The following is a 25,338-nucleotide window of genomic DNA, read 5'->3' on the forward strand; positions in this document are numbered from 1 at the left end:
TACTGTAAAGCAGTGTGCCGAACTATCTATTCAATTACAGAACAAGTATGGCGGATGACTAGTAGCCCATCATAAGAGTTCGTAACATGTGTTTCTTGACATATGTGTGCTTCAATTAAATATTGGAATATGCAATTAAACATTTAGCGTAATTTTGGAAAATTACATGAGTGTTATATCCGAGGCGAGTAGACCTCGCTACCCATTTAGACCTCTTATTGAAACGAGCATTTCAATTAACAACATTTTCATTGAGAAAACCTAAAAAATATAGAGGTGTAACAAACAATAATTTTAGGTTTATTCAATTAAGCATTTTTACACTGCAGGTAAAGCGATATTTTATCCAATACAACTTAAATAGAAGTATTCTTTATTAAATACAGGGGTTAATCAATTGAACATGTTGTTCTAGTTGTGTAGCCTCTTATTATTTGGCGTGTAGCCTAATGGGAATGGAATATTGATTACCAAGACAAAATATAAAACATAACAAAGAAAAAAAAAACTTCATTTGCATAATACATCGAGACGTCATTGTTTAAGAAGAGAATATATACTGCTGACACTTTGAATCAGTTTGGTTGGAGGTGCGACGCCATGTGTATTTTTCGAAACAAGAATATAACTAGTCTGACTTTCGAGGGTACGCATCCTCCACAGCCAGCATCCTTCCTAACTATACTGTTCCTCTTCAAAGGAAAACGCGGCACGTTTTGATCCTTTCCTTTGGAAATACCAAGGTTACGTGGCTTTGTGTATGGAGTCTATTTTACCAGATGGGACACGGAGTCAATGGATGGCTTTATAAATCGACACATGCAACACGTTTTGATTTTTAAAGATTTTTTGTGCTTAGTGTCTGTTTTCTAATATATTTACGACTCATAACATAGATGTGAAATTACCAGGCAACTATACATGCAACTATATTTTTCATATAGTTCTTACTGGGCTTCACTCAAATGTGAATTTAAATTATTTTTTAAACAATGATTCATGATTCTATTAATTCATCTTAATCAACAGACCTGAGTGTTCTTGTTTTTATATAGACTATGGGAACTGATATCCGTGGAATTAATACGAACTTGAATCTCACTTACGACGACACCTCGAAGATCAGCGGCACTGGTGCTGCCTTTCCGGGATTTGTCATGGTGATTTTGGCTGTGCTTATGGTAACTCTTGTAGTTGTAGTCGTAGTTGGGAACGCGCTGGTCATTCTTGCTTTCATAGTGGATAAGAGTCTGCGAAACCAAAGCAACTATTTCTTCTTGAACCTAGCGATATCAGATTTTCTTGTCGGTGAGTAAAATGTAGCTCATATCATTCAACTTTTGTTTTACAGTGGGCAAAAAAAAGGCAAAAGAGCATTCAGTCGCCACATTGGAAGACATTGCACGCTCAGAAATAATCTGGAATAGGCTATTTATATTCCAGACAAGAACCCAAATGATTCAACATGAATGTTTTCACTCCAGACCATACTTTCATTCTCCGTGTATTTATATATTCTTTTTTCATTGACTGATGTATGTGTGCCATTAGGTAGAACATGTAGCCTATTTCTGTTGATCAACAAAGTAAAGACGAATCTAAATGCATGTCCTCGTTTTGGACGAAATTCCAATGCAATTCATGTGATTTTAGTGTTGCAAATTCGTACGAAATTGATTTTCGAATCAATATCACACAAAAAGGGGAATGTGCAGCGCATGTGGAATGTGCAACAAAAATGTCTAAATGCTAAAAGAGATAACAGACTGTTATCTCTTTTAACATTCCGAAATGCTCTCAGCTGACGGTGAACAATGCTTCTCCACAGGCGCCTTTGCAATACCAATTTTGTTTTAATTGACAACGATTTGAATGGACACTGCTGGACCCCCCGAAATTGATTGATACTTCTCCGTAACTGGGAGTGAGGTCTTTGAAAATATAAAGGCTGTTCCCCCCCGCACTGTCAGGAAGAAGACCGTACTGACACTGTAGCTAACGCCACATTCATCAGCACTTGAGTTTTGCTGTGATGATATAATCATGTGGTGCTCTGAAAACACATTGCATTTGACAAAGAGCGAAAACACTATTTTCTCTCAAATACAAACCACCTGGAGAAGGGCTGGACATAAAAATTCTAATTACTGTCTTTTAAAATGTGCTTTAAAAAAAAAAAAAAAACAGTGCTCGCAATTACACTGTCATGCAATGATTCTAGAGATTTCCTGGAACACATTTTCAGGAGTGGTCGGGCTCAGTGTGAAATCTTTTATAGGGGCCCAAAATCCCTGGTGGCGACTCTGGACATAGAGTTTAAAGGAAATAATATATCATAATTATGTTGGTGCAAAAAAGTGCTTTAAAGCTAGAGATCATTCAGGGATAATATTTATCCCTGAATGATTCTAGCAGTCTGTCGAGCTGAGGAAATGTATATGTCTCACAAACCAGTGAAAATGCCTTTATTAAAGCAACTGTGCTGACGTCTATGACATACTCTCAAAAAATGGCAAAACCTGCAGGATCTGGTCCTCTTGGTTGGTTCAGTTGCACCAGCCAAGATCAATCAAACACAGAAACATTTTTGAATCCAAAATAATGATCTATTTGACACTGGTGTGATGCTGATAGCTTTTTGTGTCTGATGGTGTCATATTTGATTACAGGGGCCTTTTGCATCCCAATCTACATCCCATACATTCTAACTGGGCGTTGGATGCTTGGGAGAGGACTTTGCAAATTGTGGCTGGTCGTAGATTACCTGCTGTGTACAGCCTCGGTCTTTAACATCGTTCTCATAAGCTACGACCGCTTCCTCTCCGTCACCAGAGCTGTGAGTATGATCACTTTCAGCTTCGCATCAAGCAAAAAAACTTAACAACTATAATCCCCATTCCATTACTGCGGCACCCTTTGTCAGTTGTGGAGGGCACAGCCGTATGCATTCCTCCTTAAATGCATAAGTTATTTTATCACTCTCGTTTTACTAACTTTGCCCTGAGAGTAGTCATTGTGCTACAGGGCTACATACAGTATGTCACAGAGCTAGTGCCGGCAGGCTCAATTTTGTACCCAAGAGAAATGAAAATCAAACAGTGTGTGCATTTCAAAAGCCTGTCCTTATTTATTTTCTATACATATTAATTGGAAATGGATGTGAGGAAGCTCTCTTTCAGAGCTACCTCTTTCAGCATATTAATATGTGCAAACAGACAATGATAAAGCATGGCCCTAGAACAAGTTTGGCAGAGCCTCATGCATACTGTTTATTGTGGTAGTATTTCCCAGAGGACCAGCATGGCCTTACACATGGAATCCTAATATTTCTAAGTTCATTCTGAGTAATATTTCTCCTCATTTACTGCTCTCTGATAGTCCTCTGTGCTACCTCCATCACTGATAACTACTATATTTGAGAAAATAAAAATCTGAAAAATGTATGTCACTGTTGAAAGTGGTATGGAAACAGCTCTAGAGCACTTATGTGTTTATAGTTTAGCACTGAATATCTCAATTTCTAAGTCAAGGACCAACCAAAACTACTTTATATCTGTGCACAAATTTGATGTCAACTTGTGTACAAAATATGGATAAGATATCAACAGGCATTCAAATTCCAAACGCAGATGTCCCCAAATCTCTCCAAATACAAAACATCTGCATTTATTTTCTCCAGACACATGAATGATCAGAAAAGCTTATTTATTTTTTTAAAACAGATTTTTTTTATTCAAAATGTAAAGAAAATTAATGTTTCTATAAAGCTCTCCAAAGTGTTAAAAAAGCATTACTCAATGCTTTCTGAGAAATCTGCATCACATTTAAAATGGAACTTTATTTTAAAATGAAGTTACGCATGTGTGTATATTGTGTATACTTTCTGCTATGCGAAAGTAGCGATATTCCTAAACTGACCAGCGCCAGAATATGACACATTATACCTTGTTAGAAAGGGTAGGAAACCCCCTACAGGAAGTGTGCCATGTTTTACATTGGTTCAGTACTGACATGACCCAGCAATGCGTTTATGCAACAATAACAAGACAGCGTTTGCTTTGGTATAGTCCCAACAAAAATATCCATCCATCCATCCATCCATTATCTGAACCCGCTTATCCTGATCAGGGTCGCAGGGGGCTGGAGCCTATCCCAGCATACATTGGGCGAAAGGCAGGAATACACCCTGGACAGGTCGCCAGTCTATCGCAGGGCACACACACCATTCACTCACACACTCATACCTACGGGCAATTTAGACTCTCCAATCAGCCTAACATGCATGTCTTTGGACTGTGGGAGGAAACCGGAGTACCCGGAGGAAACCCACGCAGACACGGGGAGAACATGCAAACTCCGCACAGAGAGGCCCCGGCCGACGGGGATTCGAACCCAGGACCTCCTTGCTGTGAGGCGGCAGTGCTACCCACTGCACCATCCGTGCCGCCCCAACAAAAATATAGTTCTTGAAAATCGCAGAACGGATTCTGAAATTAACTTCAACGTTAGTCAGAAAAGAGTCCTGCCTTGATAACCACGTGGGATATTTAGTTCCATGAATATGTTTTTATCGAATAAGCTTAAAGCAAACATATATTTCTACCAAACTGGAAATATGTCGGCCAGTTGTGGAATAAAAGTGAGCTAAGAAAAAAAAAAACTATGTGTTTATTCATGCAACTTCTGAATCATATATTTTTGTTCTTATATGGGAACATAATTTTTTGACATGGTATGGTTGAAATGGTATCAAGGATTGTTAGAATATGCCTTTTATTATCTGAGTCTCTGACTAGTTCAGGGTTGTAAACTATTAGCATGGCGTGGGGGAGCCTGCTGTTTTATTTCCATACATTGCAAATCAGAAACTGATAAGAATCTAAACGGTCGTTCTTGATACGGAGAGTCTTTTTAACAATCTGGCATCGCCATTTTCCAGTTTTATTATTTTTTGTGTGATATAAATATGACAATAATTTGAGATGTCAAAGATTCAACCACAAGGGCGCAGAGTGGATGGGGCAATAATCTATGGTCTCTAAAAAAGGATTTTTGCAACAACAACAACAGCTACAATAATAATAATAATAATAATAATAATAATCATCATCATCATCATCATCATCATCAACATGCATATGCAAAATATTTATTTTGTGTTTTTAAGGACCTTACAATATTACTACAAAAACAGAACAGACAGTCTCGGGCCAAAACAGGAGGGAATTGATTGTACATAGGATAGAAGGGGACAGAGGATGGGGAGATGGGGGAAACAGAGAATGTACAGTAAGTTTATGTCAGGGTGAGGGAATTTTGAGCTGTCATCATTATCAGCAGAGGTTGACAGCCTTTTTGTTGTTAAACAATTGTCCTGATTGCACCACCCGAATATTCAACCTTGATGAAGTAATTGTGACTATTTAACCCCTTAACCCCTTGAGGGGTTTTTTTTTTTGCATTCATTCTTTTTTTCAGTGCGCAATTTCCAATCACTATGGTAACAGGATATACCGTTTAAAAGCGTTAAAACTCAGTTTTATCTGTATAACCTATTTTAAGATGCCATTGCTTTTGTGACAACAGTTCCTTATTTTGTAACATGTGGGAGGTAAAACAAGTGTGAAGGGATCTCACCTTCTCTGCATTTTGGAAATCCGAATAGAATAAGGAATAAGGTAATGCCAGTGTCCTTTCACGAGAATTGTCCAGCAGAACAAATGCATAATTTCCCCATTCAAAAAATATGCTAACTCAGAGAAACGTTAATAGAATGCCCAATGTTTACTTTGAATTATAATTGTTGTCTGTTTTGCCATTGTATACTTCTACAAAAGTACTTGTACACAGACATTCTATTATCTATGTTTTGTATAGACTCTCTCGAACACGATGAGCCCAAGTACAACCATCTCTGACCAGTATTTGGAACATAGTTGCAGTTACCCCCATCCATGTGTAAGAAAATTCAGTATAACTTCAGCTCATCAAAAAACTGACTGCTGGCATGTTATGGAAGTGCCGACTGAAAGGTCATTTTTAGCTAATGACATTACATTTCCAATGGTGGATATAAATCTTAGGCTTGTATAAAACACAGCCTTTTTTCCACCTGCGCTGTAGCTGCAACTGTAGCATTTTCTATATGCATGCAGCGTCTGTTGCTCTTTGGCAAAAACAGTTCTTCAGATTTTATGCCAAAAAAGGTTGATGTATTTTGCGATGCCTACACCCAAATAGAGGACTTCCTTCTGAGGAATTCCAATGAATCGCTCATCTGAATATTTCTGAGGAAGAGAGTGAAACCGTAATAGAGGGCATTTTCAGTGATGTGACCCAATTTTATATCGGTGAGCATCTAAATAACAAATATCATCTGAAATTATGCAATGTATTTGACTTGTTGATAGATAAATATACTCATAGTCACTTGTTCTTATGTCCCTGGACCTGTATGAAAAGATGTGTCTTTCTACATGGACAGAGTTGGACATTAAACATTTCTTCAGCTGCATCTCAAAATTCACCCATAGACATTGCTGTGCCATTTTCAGTGTTCTGTGTTGACTCTTCCGCAGCATGATCATGTCGCACCCATCCACTTTTCACTTCACTGGCTTCCTGTTACACCTCCCATCAGGTTTAAAACCTTGGTGCTAGCCAGCATGGAACAGGTCCACCATACCTCCAATCAATCACACTCTCCGTTCCACAACCTTGAGGTGACTGGCTCTCCCCTCCCTGCATTGTTGCTTCTCCCAGGAATGATGCCAGTGGTTCCCAAAGTACACTTTCAGAAAAAATGGTTCCAAAAGGAACCCGGTGATTCCATAGCAGAACCCTACCAAATTAAAGGTTCTTTGTCAGGAACACTGGTTCTTTATTTGGGATATGGATGGATCACTTCAAGGGTTGTTTTTCCTGAATAATTTTTCCATTGGGTTCAGTAGGACAATTATTTATAATGACCACCTCTGAGAAGATTACTCTGCCTATGCCATGGTTTCTCGAAAATGGCTGAATGGATTACGAATTAAATGTCAATGTTAGTCAGAAAACATAACCAGGTGGTCATAGCGTCATAACCAGGTGGGATATTTGGTTCCATAAATATGTCTGTATCAAATAATTTGGTAGAAATATCATAATTTGGTATTTCTACTAAACCGGAAATACAGTATGTCGGCCGGACATGGAATAAAAGTGAGCTACGAATAAAAAACCCATTGTGTTTATTCATGCAACTTCTGAATTGTATATTTTTGCTCTTATATTGGAACATGATTTTTTGACTTAGAGGAATGGTATCAAGGAGAATGTGCATTGAATGGACAGCTTGATGGAACACTGAAATCCATTGCCATGGATAGGGTATGCCAGGCTCTGCCCAGTTTTACAAAATGTTAACATCAGCTGTTTGGCATCTTGTTACCATCGTGACAACAGAACCGTTTTTTCAGACCTTCCGCAAAGAAACCCCGCTTGTCGCAAGGGTTGTTTGATGAGTATACTGTAAATCATGCTTCAGCCCGGTTTTGATTAGCTAGGCTGCCTGATGTTTCTTTGGTCTGTTTCCAAACTAATTTGCATATACCCTCCCTGTATCTATCATTTAAGTGTACAGCAGTGAAATTATTGAAGTTCGTAAATTAATGGGACAAGTTATTGAATACTGAGCCTGAGTCTTGAATAAGTTGAGGGATATAAAACAGAACATAGTTCAGCCTGTATTTAAGAGATTAATTATGTAGCTACTGCGCAGCCATCCATCATGATAATGAAACAGCGATAAAAAAATCAGTATCAGATGCATCAGATGTTTCTTCTGAATTGTGTCCTGTATCACAAATCTCACACTATGGCAGCATCTCAGGCCTTATCAAATCGAAGAAGCTCTGGGATGGAAAGTATTCATTCAGAGTGAGCTGGATGTTCACTCAAGTGCCTCACTTTTCAATATCCAAATAGTGATTCTGGAGACACAGCAGGAACATGCTTGAGCTGAGTTTATCTAATCTCAAGGCCCTCTACAATGACACAGTGAGCGACATAATAAATCTTGATGAAAAACAAGGATCATGGCAAAGATATACAAACTCAGTTTCAGGTTTATTTTACCTGAATGTCTGTAATAATGTGATTTATGAGACATGGAAAAATAATTTCTAAAGCATTTGCTTGGAGCATTCTGTGACCAGAAACCTGTGAGGTTTATAGCCACACCAGCTTGGAGAAATAGCATTCCCACATTTATGCTAAGCTATTCCCAAAGTAATAAAGTGCTAATAACTCATTGTTGCCTCATCAGTGTTAATGACTGCTCTCTGCCAGAGTACGTTTCCAATGACCAGGGATACCCATTGGACTGCTGGAGATTTGGCAGCCCCTGTGCATCCATCTGTGCAGGTTAATTACTTAGAGGAGATCAGCACACAGGAGTCATCCAACAAATATCCCAGTCTGACACATTGTCAAGTAAAAGTTAGCCCTCAGCACTTTGTTCTTCTAACTCTGACTGCAGTGACCAAATGACAGCCCAGCAGGATATTTATCCAGAAATGTGTACTCACACATGCACACACGCACATAGACATGATCCACGATCCAGGATAGATAGTCCACCTGATTCAGTTTCATGGAAAAACATATAGTATAAGGGCCACAGTTAGTTATCAATGACAACAAGTGGCAGGTGATTGAAAGATGGCGTGTTTCTTCTCAGTCAGTACCGTACCAGTGCTCTGATACTGATGTACTGTACTTTTTACAGAGCCTTATGGATGAAGGGAAATCTTTTTTGACCATTAACCTCACTAAATGAATCAGTGACCTCTACGCTCTGTTCATCCCACGCAAGCAATCTTCTCCCCTAATACAGATTCCAGCCTTTATGCCTAAAAGCTTCCCTGCTTTTACATGTGAGGTGTTGGAGCTTGCCACTTGCAATTTAGAAGTTCACATGCACGTAATTATTACCTGCCAACTTCTAGCTGGTGTAGTCAATGCCAACTTTGGGTTAATGCCAGATGTACACCCAACATTAAGAGGAGACTAACAACATCAGACAAAAGGGGAACAGTGGGTGTAAGGGATAGTCTTAGGACCGACCTTAATGCAACCGGGCCCAAGTCTCCAAATCTTCCAGCAGATCCTATATCCATGTCTGTAGGCTTTTTTGGGGAGTTGGCAGCAAAAAGCGTCTCCTCAGAGGAATCAATAAAATGAGCTTCTGGAGTTATTAAATGCGAACAAATCATTACAATTTTGGCCCTATTTTGCAGCCAGTGCATGGCATGTGGCAAGCCATTGCAAAGTGGCATTTATTTCATGGATTTTCACAGACTTGAGTCCATTTGGGGACCTGTCGTGCGGCTAAGTAGGAGGAGAGGCATGTTTGGGAGTGTGTTAGTAAAGACCAAGCAGTGCACTGCAATTTTGATAGAGTTAGAGTAGTCTGTGATTTGCAGACTGGTCAGACCACATCTATGGCACTAGTCACAAACAACCAATTTGTTTGAACAAAAGTTGATAGTGAATCATTTAATTGCTGTGAACAGAATAATTGGCATTGCTTTGAGTATAAGTTTAATGGGAAATTAAATCTGGCCCATGATAATTATATGTTTACGCAATGTTTCATTTACATTTTTTAACAACAAATATATTGTTGTCTTCCATTTCAGTAGTTGGAATTTGCTGGAATTTGCTGGAATTTGACAGCACACCAGTGCACAAAGTGCACAGCTCTTAAAGGGAATGAGAAGCAGTCATTTGATTGTCTATGATTGAATCCAGCTGCAACAGACCCATGGATAATGTATTCTGCCTAATCCAGACAATGTTCCTCCTGCATTGCCTGCTTTGAGCTGTGCACTCCTTCCCTCTGCTCACAAAAATATAAAAATTCAGTAGCCACACCCAAATGTGCCCATGCGCCATTTGTCATTAATTCCAGACAATAGACCCCTTTGATTGTTTATGACCAGATGAGACCAAAATTTAGCCTTTTGGCTATGCAGTCTGTCAGTTGGTTTGTTGTTTTGAGGATGACATTTATGGTGAAAACTTTCTGTGAACTATGGTGGCGGATATTATGGTTATTGTTTTGTATCTTGTGGTCCTGGGGCTCTTGTTAAGGTCAATAGAACATCAATAAAACGTCAATAAAACATTTGAGCTAAAAACTTGGTCTTTCTACTGGGAAATGCAAACAATAAGGAAGAAAGGTAATATTCCAAGCCGTATACATAAATAACAGAACATAATGGCTCTCTCAGTCTTTAGGCATAAACCAATAGAAAATGTGTGATTTGATAGAAGAGGACAGTCTACAGGAGCAAACTAATAGATCTGTAAAGGTTCTGTATGGAGGAATCGACGGAATATATTCTCCAATTAAAAAAAACTATTGAAGATACGATAGTGCTATCCTTGCAATGTCAGGGTGCACAATGTAGAGTGAATATGTGTGACATATTATTGAGGAAATGGATGTATCATTTTAGAAAGGAGTTGTTCTGGTTGCTTCCATTGAAACCATATTTTCCATGTCTGGATAATAAAACAGCACTTCATACACTCAGTGAGCACTTTATTAGGTATTTATTAAACTTACTTTATTTATTACCGTTACTGTCACCTTCCTGTCAGCTTCGACCAGTCTCGCCCTTTTCCTCTGACCTCTCTCGCACCATTGTCTGCAAACTCTAGAGACTGTTGTGCTTGAAAATCCCAGGAGATGCCACCCTGTCTGGCACCACCAATCATTCCACGGTCAACGTCAATTAGATCACATTTCTTTCCCATTTTGACATTTAGTCTGGAAAATGGCTGAACCTCTTGACCACATCTGCATGCTTTTATCCATTTAGTTACTGCCACATGATTGGCTGATTAAATATTTGCATTAACAAGCTGTACAGGTCTACCTAATAAAGTGACTGAGTGTATGTGCCCCTCAATATTTGTCTTTTTGGAATAACCTTCTGCTAAAGCACTTTAATAATGTTATTATTACCCCCTGTCTGTTAGTTGCCTAGATTTTTCAAGGTTCCAAAGTCATGTTATACTGGCTTGTGGTAGCTGAAAAATAATATCCATGTAAACCTTAGGTGAACCTGTCGTAACCACAGTTCTCTGAAACATTGAGTGGAGAGATCGATCAATGGGGAATGACACCCGCCTTTGCAGAAGCATCCAATTGCACCAAGTCTGGCTTTGCTCCTCAGTGAACATATTTGCTTCTTGTGTGCTGCAAGCAGGGTAGTGTTGGTGGATCACTTCACTCAATGTTGCAGAGAACCAGGGTTACATCAGTTTTTTTCATCATCTGCTTAGAGATTTCCCTTTGCAAGCAGGGCCCCAGGTGACAAAGAGCTGGCTGCCTTAGTCCTTTTTATATACGTATGGAGAACATATATTGCAACCTTTGCTCCTCTGCAGAGGAGAAATTTGGTAGGTGATAAGTGGCAAGCTCCAACACCTCACATGTAAAAACAGGGAAGCTTTTAGGCATAAAGGCTGGAATCTGTATTAGGGGAGAAGATTGCTCACGTAGGATGAACAGAGCGTAGAGGTCACTGATTCGCTTAGCGAGGTTAATGGTCAAAAAGGATTTCCCTTCATCCATAAGGCTCTGTAAAAAGCACAATACATCAGTATCAGAGCACTGGTACCGTACTGACTGACAAAAAGCATGCCATCTTTCAAACGCCTGCCACTTGTTTTCATAAAGTGATCTGGTAGAGGGCGCTCTCGTGCTCTGGATGGTTTCAACAACACGAGGGGGAATCCCTTATGCATTCAGATTATGCCTTTCCTGGGCCAAGAATATAGAGCTACTCACTCTGGGCTTGGGTGGTGTATTTCTCCCTTCTCCTGAGACAAGTGGTCTGTATCTCCCCTGAGAGGGGTTCCCTGAGTGTAAAACAGAGGGGTTCTCTGAGCGGAAAAGTCTGTGTTTTCCCAATGACGCAGAGTTGCAGTGTACTTGTGCATCACCTTTAGACGGCGATGGAGATCTCGCACGAGGCTGAGGTGAAAAGATGAAACCGACCTCATGAAATCCATAATTCTCCGCCAGCCAAGTGGCGAAACCTGTGTGGCTGATGCCATCGAGCCCTGTAGTCAGAGGAATATGCGACATTGTACTTTGCAGCCCGATTTGAACTGCGAGAGACTCTGAGTGATAGAATGTGGGCCGCCGACAGGCGAGATTACATCAAAACAGACAATCCAGTCCTAAGAAATTACATTCTGGGATGGAGAGAGGTTGCTATTGGTGGGGTTTATTCCAAAACCAAGGGATGATAGATGTCAGAACACGCTGAGTGTCTTGCACAACTCTGACTTTCGAACTGCCGATGATCAGCCAATCATCAATGTAAGTCAATTTTCTGATCCCCATTAGTCTCAGCAGAGCCAGAGACAGAACACCCATGGACTATGCACATAGACAGAACACCCATGGACCCAGTGGTGAGAGACAGAAGGGTAGAACTGAGTATTTGTAGTAAATACCACGATGGGCAAAGCAAATACATTTTGTGTGAGGAGGATAGATGCCTACATAGAAAAAGGCATCTTTTACATTGATTGATGTGAACCAATCTGTCTGACGTATTAAATAGGAACGAGAGCCGTACGTTAACATTGTGAAGTTATAGTGTACAGTGTATACTTATAATAAAGCTCTGAGATCCAGAATAGGGCATAGAGAACCTTCTTTTTTTGAGGCCAGGAAATAGAGAGTATAAAAGACATGTTGAGCTTGATGTTGGCAGGGTTTAGGAGGATGGCCCATTTGATGTTGAGACGGGCTGCGGCTCCCTCTCACACGCATCCAAAGGCCAACAGGATGCTCAGATAGAATGGTCGCGAGAAGCAAGTGTCAACTGAGGAGGGGTAGTGCAGCAGTATCCTATAAACTGTTACATGAGGGCGGGCGCCTATTGGACGCGATACTGTCTGTCAAAGCCAGACTTGGTGCAATCTGAGCCTTTTGCGGAGGTCATGATGAGTGTCATTCCCCGAAGGTGGATCTCAAACACGAAATGATGAAAGATAACTCTGAGTGACTTTTCCTACGTTATGAAGTGATATCGAGGTCAGAGACCACATCGTTATCTCCCTCAGTACATATTCATCCTCCACTAGCAATTTCCTGTTTCTTTAAAGGAAGCTTGGCATTTGATCTCAAATGTGTTTTATCCTGTAGTGTTTATCCCTCCTTGTCCTGGTCTTTGTGTCTATGGTCAGTTTAATGCCAGCTGAGGTCTATTGATTAAGCTGTCAGAGTACTGACATGAATGTGACATCTACTCTCGCTTGTCTGCTGTTGGTATCCTTTGAAAGTAAGGTCTTAGTGGTATAGTGTTTCTGAAAAAGCAGACAAGTAACAGTTCTATCTGACTTGTGTCATTAGCTTGGCCTCATGACTAGGCTATGCAGCTATACATGATTTGATTGACTGATTTAGGCGGAAACACATTAAATTATGTATTCAATCAATGGATCAAAAAGATCCCAGTACCACACCAATGCTAAATGGCATTAATGCAACACACAAACACACAACAGTTCATCTCATCACCCACTTTTAAAATAAACTGCTTATTTTTCCCACATCAATATACTGTATATGCAATTGCAAAGATTAGAAATGATCACAAGAAATAAGGCCTGCAACCATTATTCATCCATGCAAACAGATATTTTCCCTCTGAAGATCCATTCTTATCCCCTGCTGACAAATCCGCTACATTTGATTTTCCTGTACAGGCAACTAACTGTTCTGTCTGCTGCTGTAGGTGGTCATTTAACAGAGGTTTTGACTCCAGAGATGGAAACAGCTTCTGTAAAGGATGATTTTACCATCAAGCAACAGCACTATAGCACTATAGCAACAGCAATATTTTATATACATTAAACATTTCAGACAGACACTTGAGGCCAGATGTACGTACATGAAACTCGCAACGCAACATTTGGCCTGAGGAGGGTATGTTGGTGAGCACTCAGTCTGCCTGAATAACTTAGTTATGAAGGCACAATTATTTGTATGGCTGGTTGTTTGGCTTTCCCTGTTTATTTTATTTTTATTTTTTGGAGGATAACTAATACAAACAAACACACAACCCAGTTTTTTTATTTTAGCAATGGCAGTTGAACATGCTCTGTTTTTAACAAAGTTTGGAATGTCTTTCCATGATGGACAAAAGTAATTTAAAGCAGCATATCAATGCATTCAGCCTACTCATATTTTTAACGAGCGGCAATGATGTGATTTGGAAACTTCAAACACTTATTACTGTCACTATGATGGAGCAAGTTATTTCAGTTATTGCGGATACATTTCGCACACATGTTGAGCCTCGCTAATTGCATGAACTTTATTAAATTCAACAGAATACATAATCAGCCACACTTATATCCGCCCTTTATTGGCACAATCTACCCTTAAATGCACATGCATTAAGGAGAAACGTGAAGCTTGTGACAACTCGGCTGGATTGCACACATATTTCATACCAGTTTGATCCACACAACGCATGTTTCCTGAGTCATATGTGTGCCTGAAATCGTTGCAAAAGGCTTAGTAAATCTGGCCCTTAGAGTACTATCAGAGATTCAGTGTTGTAAAAAACATGATCAAACTCTCAGGGCTGAAAAAAACACAACACTACAATTCTGAACCATGCAGTACCATGAAAAAGTATTTGTTCCCTTCCTGATTTCCTCTATTATTGCATATTTTTACACACTGAATAGTTTCAGATCATTAGACAAAATTGTATAGTAGACAAAGGGAACTTGAATAAACACAATACACATTGATTTAATAAACATCTATCAAACATCTATGTCACTCCTGTGAAAATGTAATTGCCCCTTTAAATTTAATAACTGGTTTCACCACCTTTAGCAGCAAGTGCAACCAAACACTTTCTATAATTTAATATCAGTCTTTCACCTCACTGGAAGAATTTTACAAAAACAAAGTGGTGGGTTTTTCAGCATGAACTTGCTGCTTTCTTATGAATCCCTTCTTTGCCCAGTCTCTTTCTTAATGTAGAGCCATGAAGACTGATCCAGCTGATACTAGAGAGGTCTGCAGGGCTTTGGATGTTCTTCTTGGATCATGTGTCACTTCCTGGATTAGTTGTCACTTAGAAATAGCTTCCTTTTCCTAGTTTCCTTTGACCATGGTATACCAAACCTATGAATTTAAGCAGTTGTGTGAAGATGTCTGAATTAAAGCAGTTCTGTGGGCTGAAGTACCTCACAACAAGGTGAAAGACTAATAACAAATTATAAGAAGTGTTCGATTGCAGTTATTGCTGCTAAAACTGGTACAAAGGGTGAACTTTTTTCAGAAAAGAAATTAAATATAAATGTAAAAGATTTTTTTTGTTTTATGTTTAATCAGGTTCCCTTTTTAATATAAAATTTCGTTGAAACCATTCTGTGTGGAAAAATACAAAATAATAGAGGAAATCAGGAAGGGGGAACTACTTGTTCACATCACTGTATTTGTTCACAGATTCTGTGAGGTCATGAATTAATTAGTTGTTTATTTGGTTGGTTTTACCCAATCTGCTGATCACAAAATTTTGTGTGATCGCTCAAAACATGGCTTACATTCATGGTTGCTTCCCTTATTTGTGAATATTTTTATGTTGTTTATTTTTCTTTTCAATGTTGCTGTCACAACAGTCTGTATACCAATGAATACAAATTATCTCGCTGACCTTTACAGTCGGCCTTTGATCTTCCAAATGCGTTTCTGACAAAGGCATCATCTGTGTCTAGGGAAAAAAGTGAAAGAGAAAGCATTGAGTCAAAGCTATGACACTGGTCTTAAAGAGACAATAAACTCACACAGAATTTTCCTAACTGCCTTACTCACTGAACATGTTTGTACAGACACACAGCAGTTGCAACAATGTGAGTACACTGTTGAGGTAGGTGGTGACACAGACTGCATTGCTCAATATTTGTTAATTCAGAAGTGATTCATTGCCTGGCAAATGGACATTCAAAACCACCTGTTCATATGATGGGAAATTCAGGTGGGTTATTAGAGGTACCTGTTCAAATTTCTAAGCATATCTATGTAATTGTAGAATAAAAATTCTACATTATAACGTCATAACATAAAACCAGTCAAGTCATCCATCCACAAGTCATGTACTTTAACCTTATAATGAAACCCATATTTTATATTTCATATTGATCACAATATAATACATTTTTACACAATACATTTCTCTGAGAATGGCCCAAGGAGCACTGTAATAGAAAAATAGATTATTCACCCAAAATACAACAGGACCCACTTGAGACCATGCTTCGTACCATGCTTTTATTTACAATGTTTCTGCTAAGGCAAAAACAGTCCACAGATGTGCCTGGAATGCACAGGTTTTCCCACTACAAGGAAGGTGCTAACAAGTTTGCTTACTTTCTATGTATCATCTCTTGCTGCAAAATATTTGTCACCTATATTTTTGAAGAGGGGACACGTGGGAGTTTTTGAATCTGTGTATTTAAAAAAATCACATATTGGAACATTCATTTGAACAACCAAATTAATTTTGTCCTGTTCAAAGATCCAAATTTCAAAACTACTGTAAATCTGACAGCCCTAATTCAGCCCTAATGCGAGGGGGCTACCTTTAGTTGATATGGCAGGGCACCAACAGCACAATTTGAAATGAATCCAGTTGAGTTTCATCAACAAACTTAGTTACATTGCAAGTTTACGGGTACAATGTTGAAATTTACAATGTGCAATTCTGACACAGACTAAAATACTAGAGCAGCAATCATCTGGACCTCAAATCCAAATCCTCTGAACAAAATCACATTTTGTCTGATTCTCAGGAGGATGTCAACTCTGTTACTCTGTTTGAAGCTTTGCAAGCCTGGCTCAACCCCTGGAACCCTACATAAACGACAACGACCCAACATAAATCTAACCCTAAATCTCACCCTAATTCTAACCATTCAACCATAATTCTAACCCTAACCCAAATTCTTAACCCTGCACCTATCTCAAGGCCTAAGACTAGGATTTTTATTAAAATGGAGAGAACACAATCTAAATATGAATTGAAAACAAAGGAATAAGGGCATTAAACTCATTAATTACTGATTGCAGTGTGGGCCAGTGATCCTGGAGAATTTCTGTTGCTCTTGATTACACTGTCGCATGCAGTAATTTATACAAATAGTCGAGCCAGTTAACTGATTAAGTGGTTCAGTTAGAACAAAAGCCAGATGCTTCTCATGGTAGCTAAGAACAGGGTTTCCACACAGCAGATCTAAAAATAAACCTGTCAGATTTGAGGCCAGGTGGTTGGGTTTTCACAAAATGACACAAGAGACTCACTAAGCCTCATCTTCTCTCTATAAAGTGCCAGTACTTCAGGTGAGACCACTTCTTTCTTTGAAGTACCCCTGAGCTCCTCAGAAACACTAAGGGAGTGCTTGATATCCCATGAGGAATATCCCGGAAAATGGAACGATGCGGTAAAGACCGACGAGCATGTTTGGACACAGACTCTGGAGAGACATTAAGATGGGTCCTAGTTCGGTTGTGCATGGCTGTTAGCTGATGGCACAGTTGAAAGGATGGGGTCCAGGTTAAATGGTGCAGGCCAGAAACCCAGGAGGGTGTATAATGGTGATGGTACGGGGGGTCTAGGCAGAGCCTGATGTGGGGGGTGGGGGTGGGGTTTGTAACTAGTATATGATGTTCTCATTGAGTGAGTCAAGTATGGATTATCTATTCAGATTAGGGCTGATGTCCTGAGAACTTAATTTGAACTATGGTATGCAAATTTTGATCTACCACAGTGTGTGATTATTTATAAACTACATTAATGATCTCTTTTGACTCTCCACCTGGAAATTAGATCAGCATGTGTACTGCTGGTATTATTCCAACATTAAAGTCATAGGTCACCCTGCTGAAAAAAACAGCTAGGTTTTGAAACCGCTTGACCAGGTTAGACCTTTGGTTTAGTTGGTTGAGCAATTCAGACCAACTCACAACCTGACATGGTTTGACCAGCTCACGCTATGTTGACCAGCTTGATCAGCACAATTTTCAAGCCGGCCAAGCTGATATAGCTGGATTTTACAGCAGGGCAGCCTATCATCATTAGCAATGCTCATAGGTCAGCCTATCACAATAAGCCTGAGCGGTAATAAGGCTGACCATTAAAACTCTGGGGTCTGGGGGTGGCCAGGTGAGTATCATCAGTTAGAAAATGTATAACGCTAGAGAAAGAAACTTGATCCAATGCCCTTTGCAGAGACAGGTGAACCGACAAAAGATGTGAAAGGCTTGAAAACATGAACCAGCCTCTGAGTAGCCTTCTCCTGAATTACTGAGCCTTATTATCTCCATTCACTGAAACACCGTTTTGCAGAAAAGCTACTCAAATATTGAATGTCTCTTGCAGTTAATCCAATATACACTCACCAAGCACTTCATTGGGAACATTTTTACTTTATTACACCTACTTATTCATGTGATTATCTAATCAGCCAATTATGTGGCAGTGCAATCATGTAGATACGGGTGAAGAGCTTCAGTTAATGTTCTTATGAACCATCAGAATGGGAAAAAAATTTGATCGAAGCGAGTGGTTTGAGGATCTCAGAAACTGCTGAACTCCTGGGTTTTTCACGCACACTATTTGCAGACAGAAACGCTTTGTTGATGAGACATCAGAGGAGAATGGCCAGACTGGTCAAAGCTGAACAGGAAGGTGACATTAATGCAAATAACTACACATTCCAACAGTGGTATGCAGAAGAGCAATTCTGAACTCACAATGCATCATAACTCTGTGGATAGGTGTAAAAAATAAGTCTAATAAATACCTAATGAAGTGCTTGGTGAGTGTACATTGGGCTCCATAATTATTGGCAATGCACAAAAATATGATAACTAAGAAACTCCAAATGTATGCAAAAAATACTGGTTCAATGGAATCAACAAAAATATGTTTTATTAAAAAATTTATTTAACTAAAATCAAGATTCCATAATTATTGGCACCCCTGGTTTAGTTCTTGGTTCATCCACCCCTGGCAAGGATAGCAGCATAGAGTCTTTTCTTGCTTGAAGGTTAAGAAATACATTCCTCTGTGCAGGTCCTTGTAAGATGCTTCACATTCTTGGGTTTGCGCTCTCAACTACCCTATTCAGTTCAGGCCACAATTAGATTGAGGTCCGACACTTAAGATGGCCATTGCAGAAGATTGCTTTTGTTGTCACATTCAATTTTGGTCTCATTCGGTCTAATTTGGCCATTTAAGGTATGATTGAATGAAGGTGCTGTGGTCAGATGAGACCAAATTGAGTGTTTCGGCCAGATACAGCATTCTTCCAAGTATCATGCAATCTTGGCTGACAAACTGTTCGCCCCTATCACAAGGCTGAGACTTGGCTGTAGTTGGACTTTCCGGCTGGACAACGACCCTGGACAACCACCAACGACAATACTTAAAAATACACAAAGCAATGATGCCATGACAATAAAAACAATGTCATACAATGGCCATCTCAGGCACCTGACCTCAAATCAAATACCTGTGGGTTGAACTGAAGAGGGTAGTTGATAAGCACAAACCCAATAATGTGAAGGATCTTGCAAGGATCTTCATAGAGGAATGGTCCAAAATGTGTTCCTAAACCTTGTCAATCATTGCAGGAAAATATTTATCTTGTTATCCTTGTCAGAGGTGGATGCACCAAGTACTAAATCAGGGGTGCAAATAATTATGGTCTGACCTTGATTTTGGTTAAATCTATTTTTTATGAAGTGAATATTTGATTTTGGTTTGTTCCGTTAAAGTCCCGTATTTCTCACCTTAAGCATTTTTAGTTTCTCAGTAATCATTGTAGTATTGTTGTGCATTGCAAGTCAATAATTCTGGAGCCCACTGTATATATTTTTATCCTATTCACATAAGAGGATTGCTTTTTAATATGCAGGCTTGGGATTATGCTTCCTCAAGAGGGACTCTGAAATTTGAAGAGTTTAATTCAAGTTCCATTCCAAAAGAAAGTATACAGCAAACTGTGTCCAATTAACCCATTTCACACCCAGAAAACATCCTCAAACCCATAACAACAGCTCTAGGCAGTCAAACCATTCATCTCACTTTGAGTGTTTATGATTAGGTGTTGGTTTAATGTAGGAATCTTGCGTTAGCCTTCAATGCCTCTTAGTTACATTACATTACATTAATGGCATTTGGCAGACGCTCTTATCCAGAGCGACGTATAACAAAGTGCATACCCATAACCAGGGATAAGTGCGCTGAAAGACCCTAGAGGGAAGTACAATTTCAACTGCTACCTGCACAACAAAGATAAGGAACAGGGCCTATTTTTTTTTTTACAAACCGCAGTATGCAAATGTTTGAACATACCTCTTAACTAGCAAAACAGTGCTTACCTAGATAAACTAAAACATCCTGATACAAAGAAAGTAATTCACAATTAAGGTTTATAGGGAGGTAGGGAGGGACAGGGAGAGGTGCTGCTTGAAGAGGTGCGAATTCAGTTTGCGCTTGAAGATGGGAAGAGATTCTACAGTTCTGACCTCGACAGGGAGTTTGTTCCACCACCGTGGAGCCAGAACAGACAATAGTCGTGAGCGTGAGGTGGAAGTTCGGAGAGGAGGAGGTGCCAAGCGGCCTGTGGAGGCTGAACGAAGAGGTCTGGCAGGGGTGTAGGGTCTGATTACTTTTTTGGAGGTAAGCTGGGGAAGACCCCTTAGCTGCTTGGAAGGCTAGCACCAATGTTTTGAATTTGATGCGAGCCATGACAGGCAGCCAGTGGAGGGAAGTAAGCAGGGGGGTGACATGTGAGTATTTGGGAAGGTTGAAGACCAGACGAGCTGCTGCATTCTGGATAAGTTGGAGGGGTCTGATGGCGGACGCTGGGAGGCCAGCCAAGAGGGAATTGCAGTAGTCCAGGCGGGACAGAACCATCACTTGGAGACGCTTAGTCTCCAAACTTCTAAAATCCCTGTGCTATTACCAACAAAGCTAGATTGAAATGCTTGCCAAAAAGGAGAGAAATGCAGTACATTCTTGTTAGTCCAACTTAGAAAAGAATGGCAGAGTACACAAAACAGTATATAAGAAGTAGAACTGAAGCATGTGGAATTCATTCAGATTAATTTTGTATTACCACCATAACCTACCTGTTTTGTAAATCGCTTGGAAGACTGCTGTGTCATTCTTACAGGCTCAGTTTCATTGTGCCATATGCCCTGCTGAAAAAAATAACAGCTCAAGTTAGGCAAAACAGCTTTTTTTTTAGGTTGCTCCATACTCAACATGGTTTCACCAACTCAAGCTATGCTTTGAAACAGCTGGTAGCTGGTCATTTCAAGCTGGTCATAGCTGGAGTTTACCCCAGGGCTTCCATCAATAGATATCAATGGAATAGGCTACTAATTGCAACATAAATATGTTTGTATTAAACTAATCTGTTTTCACACACAGGTCACTTACAGGGCTCAACAGAGCATGACCAGTCTGGCCGTGTGGAAGATGGTCGCCGTATGGGTACTGGCTTTCCTCTTGTATGGCCCGGCCATTATCTTCTGGGAGTTTGTGGTGGGGAGGAGCAACGTGCCCAACGACGAATGCTTCGCCGAGTTCTACTACACCTGGTACTTCCTGCTCTGTGCCTCCACCTTCGAGTTCTTCTCCCCCTTCATTTCAGTGAGCTTCTTCAACCTCAGCATCTACCTGAACATCCGGCGGAGGAACAAGAACCGGGCTGTCCACATGAAGGAGCGAGAAGACAGCCAGCCCCCACCCCAGGGCTCCTCCGTGTTCTTCGTCAAAACTCGCAAGGTGTCCTGCGGTGAAGCCAACACCGGCGCTTCCAACACAGGGGAGGCAAAAGATCAGTTCCCCTCTGCCACCTACCCCAGCCACAACCTCCGCGTGCCGAAGAAGAAGGGGGTGCCCGGCAAGCGGAGGAGGTCCGTTGGCGTTCACTCCCAAGGGGCCGGAGGCGGGGCCCGCAGCTCAAACGCCAAAAGAATGACGCAGCATTCCCGTCTCACCCGGGACAAGAAGATTGCCAAATCGCTCGCCATCATTGTGTGTACCTTTGGGGTCTGCTGGGCGCCATACACGCTTCTGATGATCATTCGGGCAGCCTGCAGGGGGCGCTGTGTAGATTACCACTGGTACGAAATCACCTTCTGGCTCTTGTGGCTGAATTCAGCCATCAACCCATTCCTGTATCCCCTCTGCCACAGCAGTTTCAAAAGAGCTTTCATTAAAATATTGTGCCCCAAACGGCAGTCCATACAACCTCAGATTATAACTGAGTCATAACAAACATAACATAGTTTAAAAAAACGTTACAAACATTGTGTAATGAAGACTCTCTGAAGAAACCTGGGAGACTGGGAGGACCATCTGTTTACCTTCAACCAAAAGCACAATGTACAGTATATGCGAGCTGATTCCTTGTTGAAACAAACCCCTCTTTTTTTCTTTTTTTTACAATATTCATGCTTCCGATGTGTATTTTTTGTATGTTGTTGTATGTTTTAAGCTTAATTCTAAAATAGAGACAGATAAATGTGTTTAGATTGAATATCATCTATTTCTGTGAACTACAGTATTTAGTACCAAATCTGCAGTTCTGGCTTTAGTTTTGAGGCAAACTATATTTGTCTGCAGTTTAGGTGAAAGTGATGAATGTTAGGGGCGACATGGCTCAGGCAGTAAGAGCAGTCGTCTGGCAGGCGGAGGGTTGCCGGTTCGATCCCCCGCCTGGGTTGTGTTGAAGTGTCCCTAAGCAAGACACCTAACCCTCAAATGCTCCTGACGAGCTGGTCGGCACCTTGCATGGCAGCCAATCGCCGTTGGTGTGTGAGTGTGTGTATGAATGGGTGAATGAGAAGCATCAATTGTACAGCGCTTTGGATAAAGGCGCTATATAAATGCCAACCATTTACCATTTAGACAGAACTAATTGAATAAGCCTCTTCAAAGTGTACCTAATCAGAGTGCATACAAGGCCAGAGGACTTTATTATTTTTCATATGCTGCTTTCTCATGTTCAACAGATGCAAACAAATATTTTGTTCAATTACAAAGTTTCACTAGCTAAACTATGAATGTGACTTGATTACCTTACAGATAGTGTAAAATATGTTTAAAAAGCTGTAAAATGAAAACACTGTAATCATGACGAATATCTTAAGCATACCCCAGACCTAATATTTAGTGCTGGAGTACCAAAGGGCAAAGCAGGTCCACGTTGGTTTGTTGAATGTTTCTCAGAATTGAATTTTTCCTCACCGTTTGTGCCATCAGCTTTATGACGATCTATGTCCGTGTGACCAAAGCACTTAAAGTCCAGAGCGAAATTGGGACACAACTGAGTCACACCTTTTTGGAAAGAGACTATGGCCCAAAAGGATAATGTCTGCTGAGGCCAAAACCCTGCACTTAGAGAAATTGTATTTCAGTGATAATAATCAGAATTATAATAAGCCTTTATTTATATAGCACTTATCCAAACAAAAGTTACAAAGTACTTCAGAGAAAACGTTGAAAACAATAAACAAATTAAAGGAAATATTACTTAAAAAAGTGTTTGTGGGCTCTGAACCAGTATGAATGCATGCTACCTTGTACCTTCTTACATTTCAAGGTCAATTACAGTCTTTCTGGATTTCTTGTAATAACAAGAAATAACTAAATAACCCCTTTTGTGGTACTACTGTCACATGGATATTATTATTAATACTAGCTACATTGATATGTGTGCATCAGCATGGCATTGTCATTTTGATTCAGTAGTTCTGCCATCTGCTTTTCATTCACTCTGAGAGACTGCTGGTGCCATATTCATGAAATTTTAGCATTTTCTGGTGAGAGGAAAGATGCTCGAAGAGACTGTCAATCCATAGACATTTTACATACCTTCTCCACTGAATTGGAGGCACATTTTTAGAAAGTTTTATTCAAAGCAATTTGATACAGAACATTTTAAACAAAATTATTTCCTCATTTTCCCCTTTTTAACCTTTCCCCCCTCACACACACCCTGGATTATGGAGCACAACGTCTGAGATTACAGCATCGCTGCATGAATCCGAAGGAATTGCCGTCTCCATATAAATAAACTTTTCAATGTGTTTTCCGACTTGAATTCACAAACAATTCATTGTGTGTCAGTTATTTTGAAGATAACTATGGTCGACAGCAGCAATCATGAAATCTGGACCTCAAATCCAAATCCGTCCCTGGTTTTCTTATTTACTAGAACAATTAGTGCTACTGATTGACCAGACTGTCGACTCCCTGGTAAATGGAGGGTGGACAACCAGCAGTTCTCGGACCTTGAGGACTGTGACTTGATGATCCTTGGTCTACAGCATTGTAAATGGCAAATTGTCTCAGAGACTGTCTGTATTCTGCTACCCAGCTCCAAACCTGGATCCTTTCCTTCGATAGCTCACTGTGTCTTACAATACCAGCCAATCTATATGTCAAGAAGATAAGTAAATCAGCAGTACAAGCCTATACTCACCAGCCGGGCTAATACTTAAGCCAGTTACAGTAAACTGGAGCAACCAGAATGTATTCTGATGAGTCATTACATCCAGAGTCCTGATAATGTTAGTGAGGCTGAAATAACATCCCTATTGAGGGCTGTATCACTGTTGGTATTCACCACAGAATAACAACCAGCTAACAACAAAGAAGGCTTTTGCTTAATTTTCCTCAGTGAGGGAAACACTGAACATACCTTTATGATGTGATGTGTAATTACACTTTGTTAGAGAATTATGGTAGTGAATATATTAACATACTTTAGGATAAGTCATTCATTTGTTTGACAGCACAAATAGTAAACTATCTACTGTGGTGGTCAATGCTGTTTTAGGGTACCTGCAACAATTCAAAGGTCAGGTTGGGATGTCTAATTGTTTTTCCCATTCATGTTTGCATTTATCAGAAAGTAAGGAGTGAGAAAAATGACTGCGACTTTTTGTTCACTCAGAAAGCACACTGGCTAAACAGGCAACCATGTTCAGTTAGTCTATTCTAATTCTGATTTCTGACTGGTAAAATGGATTGATTGCATCCAAGTGTATGCGCATAATTAATACAAAGTTTGAAAATATGGGGGTTCTGAGTCTTTGATTTGCTGCAATATGCCTGTATTTGGCAGATTCATACACTAGGCTACTAGCCAGAAACAATTTACACTGCTAAGTATCTTAAAATGAAATAAACTCAAGCAGTCACACCCTCTCTCATACATACAGGT

General features: G+C 40.0%; 1 protein-coding gene across 1 annotated transcript; it reads left to right on the forward strand.

The window, feature by feature from the left end:
* Nucleotides 1–1,058: 1,058 nt before the first annotated feature.
* On the forward strand, nt 1,059–22,382 carry LOC133126578 (histamine H3 receptor). The gene is made up of 3 exons (XM_061238923.1): nt 1,059–1,308; nt 2,670–2,836; nt 21,534–22,382. Exons 1-3 carry the CDS (start codon nt 1,059–1,061, stop codon nt 22,380–22,382), a joined length of 1,266 nt encoding a protein of 421 aa, XP_061094907.1.
* Nucleotides 22,383–25,338: the final 2,956 nt, after the last annotated feature.

This window comes from Conger conger, chromosome 4 (genome assembly GCF_963514075.1).
Source record: "Conger conger chromosome 4, fConCon1.1, whole genome shotgun sequence".
NCBI lineage: Eukaryota > Metazoa > Chordata > Actinopteri > Anguilliformes > Congridae > Conger > Conger conger.

Excerpts from the sequence above, each read along its gene's own strand:
- LOC133126578 (XM_061238923.1), top strand. The coding sequence starts at position 1,059 with ATGGGAACTGATATCCGTGGAATTAATACGAACTTGAATCTCACTTAC. Across the intron at positions 1,309-2,669 it reads GATATCAGATTTTCTTGTCG|GGGCCTTTTGCATCCCAATC; the intron begins GTGAGTAAAATG and ends ATTTGATTACAG. Across the intron at positions 2,837-21,533 it reads TCCTCTCCGTCACCAGAGCT|GTCACTTACAGGGCTCAACA; the intron begins GTGAGTATGATC and ends TTTCACACACAG.